Source organism: Chrysochloris asiatica, unplaced genomic scaffold (assembly GCF_000296735.1).
Source record: "Chrysochloris asiatica unplaced genomic scaffold, ChrAsi1.0 scaffold00154, whole genome shotgun sequence".
Classification (NCBI taxonomy): domain Eukaryota; kingdom Metazoa; phylum Chordata; class Mammalia; order Afrosoricida; family Chrysochloridae; genus Chrysochloris; species Chrysochloris asiatica.
The window spans coordinates 3702570-3712147 of NW_006408672.1; the positions used below are offsets into that span (position 1 = coordinate 3702570).

Sequence of the window (9578 nt, forward strand, 5' to 3'; positions counted from 1 at the left end):
ACACCTGGAGACCCTCCCCCCCGGAAATTCCAGGTTTCAGGAAAATCTCCATACCCCTGCCCAAATCTCCATACTCCCGCCCATTGTAAACTCACCAGAACTGTACCCAGACCACACCGCCTTAAATACCCCAGTCTGTAAGAGAAGACGGGCTCTTGGTCTCCTTTGGTGTCATAAGAGTACCCCCTCCCAGGTTTACTCTCAATAAACCTGCCTGCTATTGAAGCCAAGACTCTCTCCTTCATCTTTTTCTTTCTTTTCCTTATAATTATTATCTTAAAGTTAGTTCCAAAGAACAAATTTTGGCAAAAACAACAAAACAAAAAACAAACCATGAATATACAGCAGATGGACAGAAATCCAATCCTAAAAGGATTGCAGTTTTTGAAATGACAAAATTTTATAAACAGAAGATTTGTGGATTGTGTGTGAGACTGGGTCAACAGGATGAATCCTTGAGGTGATGGAAAAGTTCGTTACATTCACCATGGTGTTGGGTACCGGAGTTTCAAAAACTGACATTGAGTGGATTCCAAATTGTAGCGATGGTGTGTTGCTGTAGGATAAGCACTGAACTGTTAACCACAAGGTCAATGGTTCAAACACACCATTGTTGTTGTTATGTTCCGACTCATAGTGACCCTGTACAGGGTTTCCAAGGCTGTAAATCTTTTCAGGAGCTGAAAGCCTCATCTTTTCCCACCGAACAGCTGGTAATTTCGAACTGCTGACCCTGAGGTTAGCAGTCCGATTCGTAACCACTACACTACCAGAGCTCCTTAAACATACCATATACTCCTTGAAAACCCTATACAGGATACCGATGACTCAGCGAAATCCTCGTGTGACTGCGGGTTAATGCACTGGACTACAAAAGGTCGGCGGTTCAAACTCACCAACTGCTCTTCAGAAACCCTAAGAGTTCGATACAGGGTCAGAACCTACTCCATGGCACGTAATAATACCACCAACAACATGAGTTGGAACTGACTCGAGGGTACTTTACAACATAGGATCCAACGCTGTACATTTTTAAAGGAGCAGAAAGCTTCATCTTTCTCCAGCTGAGCTGCTGGTGGGTTTGAACTGCCAACTTTGATCTAGACATAATTTGATATGTAGGCGCTGTGGGTTAATGAGCCAGACTGCAAAGCCGTTTGAACTGCAAGGTCGGCGGTTCAAGCTCACCAGCTGTTCCTCGGAAACCCTATACAGGGTCGCTGTGGGTCGGAACCGACTCGACGGCACTTAACAGATTATACCAACCGCTCCTTGGAAATCCTATATAGGGTCGCCATGAGTCGGAACCGACTAGACAACAACAAAGTTATACCTACACATGGAGTCCTGGTGTGGTGCTGTGGACTTCTGTGCTGGACTGCAAGGGTGGTTTGAACAGCAAGGTTGGAGGTTCAAGCTCATCAGCTGCTCCTAAGAAACTCTATACAAGGTCGCTATGGGTCGGAACTAACTGGGGGCACGGAACAATATACCCACACGCAAATGAAGGAGCTCTGTTAGGGAGTTACTTAAGTTGGGCTGCCAATCTACCAACTGCTCTTGGGAGAAAGATGAGGCTTTTGCTCCTGTAAAGATTTACAACCTCGGAAACCTCATACAGGGTCACTGAGTCAGAATCACCTACACGGCACATAACCACCACCACCACACTCAAATGAGTAAAAAGAAAACTGGGAACATATGAGTAAAACTGAATGATTGTGTCATATCCTGTCAATATCCTGGTTGTGATGTTATACTTTAGTTTTGCAAAATGTTATCATTGGGTAAAACTGGATAAAATGTATTATTTCTTACAACTGCAAGCGAATCTACAGTTACCTTAAAAGAAAAAGAAAAAAAGGCAACTGAGCTGTCACAAGGGCGCCTGGGCCTTCTTAAGTTCACCGACCTCCAGGGGAGCACTCATCTGGCACCAAGGGTCAGTATACAATGGACTAGAAAGGAAGGGCAAGGGCGGGGCCGGCGGGGGCGTGCCGCTTGACGGAAGTGACGTCTCTGGTGGGGGCGGGGCGCGCACCTGGGCACCTGGGTACCTGGGCGGCCGCGGCGGCGCCGGGCGGCTGCTAGAGGCGCGCGATGGAGGCTAAGTGCGAGAGCCCGTGGGCCCTGGGGCTGCTGCGTACCTTCGAAGCTGGCGAGTTTGCAGGCTGGGAGAAGGTTGGCTCGGGCGGCTTCGGTCAGGTGTACAAGGTGCGCCACGTCCACTGGAAAACGTGGCTGGCCATCAAGTGTTCGCCGAGCCTGCATGTCGACGACAGGTCAGCGGCCCGGGCAGGGCGTTGCGACGTAGGGGCTGGCGGCCGGGCAAGGGCGCGGGGCCGGATTCCATTGTCCTATGACATTCCCTTGACACTTACCTGCGGAGTCACTTCCACGGAGTAAAAAACAAAGCAACCAAGTCAGTTCCACCGACCCCGGCCCCTAGGCGGGAGGGGCTCAGCGAGCATCGAGTGGGATTGCGCACCGCGGGGCTGCGGGCGGTTAGCGTCTCCGGGGACGCTGGGGCTTTTCTTTGCGGGAGGGATGCGCGTTGGTTGGAGATCTTACCAAGTACTGGTGATATTTTGTGCGACTTTCTAGTCCCTGTTCCCAATGTATGGCCCTGGAAAATCGGTGCTCTCAGTGCTCCTGGGACTCGCGTCCCTGCCGCGCCCCTTAGCCCCGAACCGGCCTGCGCGCCGCGGTCTGCGCCGGCCTTGGAACAATTGTCCTGTGGGCTTTGGGCTTTGTGTGTGTACTTAGCTCCGTACGTTCACGTAGTAATTTACGCTGAAGCACAAATTGCTGTTAAGACCGTAATTATTTCGGTCGGAAACTCTGGCTTGGCGCGGGCGCGGCTCCCTCGGCTCCCGGGTGCGCCCTTTGATGCTGCGGGGTTCCGACCTGCGGGGAGCAAGCTGGGTGCCTTCCCTCCGCACACTCTTGCTTTCTACCGAATTACGTTTCACACCCAGCGCCTAGGGAATGGACCGGCTGTGGCTTGACACTAACCTACTTTTTGGCGGTGCCGTCGGGCCTCCGGATCAGCACCAATTTTTCGGTCCCCAAACCGGGACGGAACTTTTTCAATCACTTTGATCCCAAAGTGATGAAGTTAATGAAGGCTATCTCAAAGAACGCAGAAATCACCTCCCCTCTTTTTTTTTTTTTACCTTGAACTTCACCATTTATTTTTGAGTTCTAATAACTTATATGTACGAGGGGGGTTTAAAAAGTTTGTGAAAATGGAATGGAAAGATAGTGGAATTTTCCCACGAACATTTTGAAGTCCCCTGGTAAGCTTTAAATTAGCAGACTAGTATTGTTTTTCTTTTAATGAACTTTGTATCCTACGTGGGAGTTGTTTCGTATTTATATTCAACTGGTGGCTTTTTGCTTCCGGCCTGAAACTCATTGTTTTTTGGGAACTTCAGTGCAGTGGTGACAAGTATCCTAGAAATACCACTAGCTCGGATGCGATGCTTGCTGAGGCTGTGCAAAAAAACTCTTTATTTAACTTCCTCCAAACTTTGCCGCTGGTTCTGGGAACGACTCAGGCCAGAGGGGGCGCTGTAGTTATTTTGCTGAAACCAAACCTACTTTGAATAACAGCAAGTATTTAGATTCTGGAAGGCTCTGTATATACTACATGGGGGCATTTTTTTTGTGTGTGTGATCTTGGGGATAATTGTTTGATGGAATCTTAAAATCGGATTGAGTTTTGTTGATCAGTGAAAGCTTTAACGCAATTTCTTATTGTATTGAAAGAGCAGGGTAAACAGCGCTTCCTCCCGGATGACTTACCAGTCTTATCCTTAGAATCTTGTGTTATTTTCAGTGACCAGGCTCTTGGTTCTTGGGTGGCCTACTTGGCTGTACCTGAGGCGGGACACATAGCCTATTGCATCGCCTGGTTGGAACAGTGTTTTGTCCTTTACCTGGAAGCTTTTCCTGCCCTGCCCCGACCAGGCAGGTGGTGACTTGCACTGGGTGGTGATAGCGAGGTCAGCGTCGTCCAACAGGAAGCCTTTCACCTCCTGCAGGTTGCTGAGCAAGGCAGAATGGATTGGGGCGGGACGGGGGTGGGGGCTTGCAATGGTTGGTTTCTTTGAGAAGATGGTCTCACGCTTGTTCTTTTAAGGAAGGTGACTCCTTTAAAGTTCATTATTGACTATGTTGGACTCGAAATTCTGGTTAGGGATTTTGTTGGTTCTGCTATGGTGGGGAGTCCCTGGGTAGCAGACATGGTTAAGCTCTTGACTACTAGCCGTAAATTTGGCAGTTCAAACCCACCCATAGATGCCTTGAAAGACAGGCCTGGTATCTTCCAAAGGTCACTGACTGAAAATCCCTGTGGAACTGTTCTACTTTGCATACACGGGGCCAGGGTGAATCATAACTTGACAGCAACTAACAACAGTAGGAGTCCTGGTGTGGCGCTGTGGGTTAATGCACCAGACTGCAAAGCCTTTTGAACTGCAGGGTCGGTGATTCAAGCTCACCGCTGCTCCTCGGAAACCTTATACAGGGTCGCATTGGGTCGGAACTGACTCCAGCAGCTGCTATGGTGCCTGAGGAGCTGGTCCAACTCAATCTTGCACAGTTGCATATAGACTTTGATATAGTCACATGTCCTGCTCACTTTGTGACAGGTGGGCACCTGTACTACTTTGATAAGCTGCCTCCCCACCCCATCCCGCTATTTGCAGGTTGTTTCTTGGGAGTGGGAAAAAAAGTGTTCTTGGTGTTCCTGTGTGCTCTCAGTCCTTCACCCCTGCCAAGCTGAGTCTTGTCTCCATTGATGGGGTGACTTCATCTCTCACTTCTGTTGAGGCTCTGTCCTCCAAGAGATCAGAAGAAATCCAAAGTCATTAGGACTCTTCCACTTGTAATGGAGGGGCCCACCACAGGTGCTGGGTGAGCCATTGTCTTCCTCAAGGTGAGCTAGGATCTCCTGGCTCCCTGCTGCTGTCCTGGTTCCAGCCTAATGTCCCACTGTCCCATCTATAGAGCAGACACTGATCCCCAGCACCCACCCTGGGGTCTTCATGAAAGAGAGCATTTCTGTGCAAGAAAGTTTGGGGCTTCCAAAACACCTGCCCAGGGGACCATCAGTGATGATACCCCCTTCCCCCTTCATCCCCTTATCCACATTCCTGCACTTCCTGGTGCTTTTTGGAGCTTGGTGGCCTCGGAGGTCCTTGTTTCTGGTGGTTTGGGGGTGGTTTCCAGTCTCCCTGGCTGACCCTCATGAGGGGTCATGGGGACTGGGGATGCAGTCTAGGGATTGGCTTCAGCTGCTTGATTGTAGAGAAAAGTGAGCCTAAAGGCCCAATTTTCCCCCACGCCTCCCTTCCGGGCCCCAGCCCTGCTATGAGCCAGGAAGCCAGGAGAGGAATAACAAAGCAGCAGCTATCACAGCGTTTGCAGCCGGCTAGTTGGGACGAGCCTGAGCAAACCCTGCATTTGTAACAGAGCAGCGCTGTCAATGGGACAAGCCTACTTCTTGTCAGTTTTAAAAATAGCACTGTGGGAACCCCTCTGAGTGCCCTGGGAACATAATTGGATTGGCGCTGAGTGAAAAGCCCTAGCTGAGAGGCATCAGCTAACAAATGATTAAAACATTTCCCCTGTTGTGTTTTCCCAAAGGTGGTTCCCAGCTTTCCCTTTCTGAGGAGCTCTTTGTTACCTGAGTACCTTCCACACACCCGGCTTTTTCCCTCCTACCTTCAGTTTACTGCTGTCCTACCTTCACCACACGTGTCCCAGGGTCCAGTTCTTTTACCCTTTCCAAGGTAAATGATTCTAGAAAGGGAAACAGTTTTGTAGCTTCCCCCGACACCCACTTGTCTTTGGAATTTCTGACTGAGCCCAGGGGAGACCTTCTAGCATCTCCAGAAAGAAGCATTTAGAAACATCACAATGATGATGTTCCTGATATTTCTTCTTCTCTGATAACCCTCCTGGCCCAGGCATTTTAGGACAGCCCTAAGTGAGGAGAAAATGGAACTAATGTAAATGCTATTAAGAACCAACCAAACCAGTTGTCATTGACTTGATCCCAACTTATGAAAAATTGAATCTTAGCTGGAGTCCTACTAACACCCAGAGATTTGCTCTCTGGCACCAAGAAGGGACCCTGGGGAGCATTCAAAACGTTTTTGCCCAAAGCAGTATTAGGAACCCTTCCTGGCCTCCCCCCAACCCAACATGGAAGAAGACTTTTCAAAGATTGCAGAAGAGAAACATGACATCATCCCCCTGAATTATGCCTAATCGTGTAGAGGCCTGTAGCATGTCCTGGTTGTTAATGTTGTGCTTTAATTAAGACTGATGTCAGTGGTTGTGGATGGCCCGGAAATGTGTGCTTCAGTGTTCACAGTCAAAAATGTCATTTGGTGATGATGGGAACGTGACCAGACTTGGTACCACGGTGTTTGTTTGGGATATGTCTTCGCCCCCAACCCCCCAGCACAGAAGCTCTGGTTCTTAGATAATAGTAGCAGTGATAATAAAGAGCTTGGTGTTATAGTGGTTAATCACTGAGCTGTTTTATGAAAGGTTAAGTGCCATTGAGTCGGTTCCAATCCATAGTGACCTTGTACAGGGTTCCCAAGGAGCAACTGGTGAGCTTGAACCGCCGACCTTGCAGTTCAACCTGCCTTTTGCAATTCAGTGCATTAACCCACAGCTCCACACTAGGACTCCCCCATAAAGATTGTTGTTGTTGTTAAGTGCTTTTGAGTCAGTTCCAACTCTTAGAGACCCTGTGCAGGATTTCCAAGTAGCCTAGAGAACCCTAAGGTGCAGTTCTGTTGATGTTGTTGAGTGCCGATGAGTTGGTTCCCATTTATAGTGACCCTGTATGGGGTTTCCAAGGAGCAGCTGGTGGGTTTGAACTGCTGACCTTGTTGTTAGCAGTCCAATGCTTATCATACAGTGCTACACAGACTGCTACTCTGTCATATCTGAGTCGGAATCCACTCAATGGATCTGAACTAACTTGATGGCACTTAACCTTCCAATAAATCTACTCTTTCTTATTTTTAGAAACCAGAAATCACACTGTGTGGAGAAAAAAATTGTTTTTCTAAAAATATGATAGCCGTGTTTTTTTTTTTTTTTCCTGAGCCCCCACCTCTTTATAAAGTAGTCTCAGAAATGTCTTTTCTTGCTGTTTCCCAGTGCTGTCTGTGCCTTGAGCTGCCCACTTTAGGGTCAGTGAATTTGCACATACTGCCAGAGACCACTAATCCCATCCCTAAAGGACTGTGGGAGGGCCCTTGGACAGGCGGAAGTGTTGAGTGCGGAGGGCATGTGTCTCTTGAACTATTGAAGAAAGAGGCAGAAGGGATGGAGTCAGTCCAGTCATTTGGATTTGGGGCTTAGTAGAGTAGCACTGGAGGTTCTGGTGTGGCATCACAAAATAAGCACGGGACCAAAAGGTCAGTTAGAACCTTAAGGTCTGTAGTTCAAACCTACCAGGGTTGCTATAAACCAACACGATGGCACGTAGCAACTACAACAACAGTGTAGTACTATAGGACAAGTACTGAACTGCTAACCCCAATGTCAGCAGTTCAAACTCACCAACCACACCTTGGAAACCCACCCTAAGCAGTGTCCCTAGGAGTTGGAACCGATTCGATGGGGACTTAGCAACAGAATTAAAAAAAAAAAAAATTATTTTAAAAGGAGGGTGGTGCAAATGATTAATACTGCAAGGTTCAGTCCACCTAGAGGTAGGTGCCTCTGAAGACAAATCTGAAAAATCAGCTATTGAAAACCATAGTTCTCTAACTCACGTGGATAGGGTCTAGGGTCCCCAGGAGTCAGAGTCAATTCTCTATGGCATCTGGCTTTATTGTTTGTTTTGGTGGTTAGTAAACGGAGTATTAGTGTTCTGTGAATATGCCCACATTCTGAACAAACATCTACACTAGCAGGAGAGAGAGGGAGCGCGCGCCTGCCAGCTCATCCCCAGGTGGGGTGCACTTGTTGCTTCCTTGAGCCTCCCATTGACCACTCCACCGAATCCCTAGGTCTGCCTGGAAATGACTGGTTTTTAAGAGAGGCAGTTTTCTGGGAGAAGTGTCCTGCCCTGAGTGGTTCATGGAGCGGGGCATCTTACTCTGATACCTTGTGGCTACTGTACAAAAGCTTGCTTGCATTGGCACCTTTGGACAGAAGGTCATGCTCTGGTCAACTTTCAGGTGCAAAGCAGCAGTGTGGGTTTATTAAAAAGAAGGTAAATGGGGTCTCTGTTCTGTGGAAAGGGCCTGGGGCAGAGGAGGGAGCAAGAACTTGCTGAACTCGGTGGTTGCTGAGGGTGGAGTGATGTGCTGCCAGCGCTGCGGGGAGCCTCTAATGAGCTTGGCAATCAGAAGTCACCTGGATTTTATGTATATTGAGCCCTCTGGGCAAATGGAAGCAACACTCTACTTGCCAAGTGGCTCTGAGATTCTACTTAACTAAAATATTAAGACAGATCTTAATTGATTTTGTTCTCAAAACACCTATTTGTGATCAGACAGGCTTGGCTGGTGGGGTTGGGGGGCACTCTCAGAACGTATGTTGAAAGTTGAAAGATGGTTTTGTCATTAGCGGAACAGGAAACACCCAAATCATTAGCGTCACCGCACCAAGGACACAGGGCATTTGCCTTGCACTACTGCACACTGGAAGTGGGTCTCCCCGAATTCCACTAAAAGGCACATGAGTGCCACCTGGTACAGGGCCCCTTGGAGGAGCACCCACATTGGTGTGTGAACAGGGGTGGCAAGCTGGCCATTTTTAAAAGAAAACAGAAGCAATTGGGCACAGATACAAACCATGAAACTGACTCTTAATAAAATGTACAATGGCATTCCTTTAAAGGGAAAGTGCAGGTCCTTAGATTGAGAGTGTGTTTTTCTGGATGTTGGGAAAGGAGAGATGTTACTTTCTTTTTCTTCCTTAAGTGACTGATTACATTTTAAAAGATGCTTGAGGTTGGTACTCAACCCTTTCTTTGCCTTCCTGTCTTCAGATACTGGGAGTCTGGGTGGAAGGCCCACCAGCCTGGTTGGGGATTGTCAGCAAGCTTGGGATGGCCCAATGTGCTCATTGGCTTCTGCCCTCTCCACCAGCTTATGCTCATCTGTAAAGACCTTGCTTCTTATTTATTCGTTACTTAGCCAGGCTGCTAAGAGAACAAGGTGTGCTGAACTCAATTTTACTTTCTAGTAATTTAGGTTCACTCCTGATATTCAGGTTAGTGGGATTCTTTGCCCCCATGCGTGTTTAAGACAGGACTCTTGACTCTCCCACCTGCATCACAGCTGGCCCTTGGTGAGGATCCCTGAGCATCCTTGATGCTTCTCCCACATAACATCCCTCCTGAGTATGTAAGGCATCTTACCAGCTTCCTCCTTCTCCTTCCACCTCTGTTGTCAAGCCTCAGGCCCACCATGACGCTTGGGCCTTGGTAAGTAGGAGTCCCTGCCCAATGTCTCCTTTCATTACATGGGCTTCATGGTGTTCATGGAAAAATTCCTCTCCATGGACTTTTTGAAGCACCCCACTCCTTCACTCAC

The 9578-nt window shown here is 48.3% G+C and overlaps 1 protein-coding gene across 1 annotated transcript in view; it reads left to right on the forward strand.

Annotated features, from left to right (window-relative positions):
• The first annotated feature begins 2100 nt into the window (after positions 1–2100).
• Positions 2101–9578, forward strand: part of RIPK4 (receptor-interacting serine-threonine kinase 4) — a 27611-nt gene continuing 20133 nt past the window's right edge. The window contains exon 1 of the mRNA XM_006870855.1: positions 2101–2282. Within this exon, the coding sequence (XP_006870917.1) occupies positions 2101–2282 (182 nt within the window). The remainder of the gene's footprint in view (positions 2283–9578) is intronic.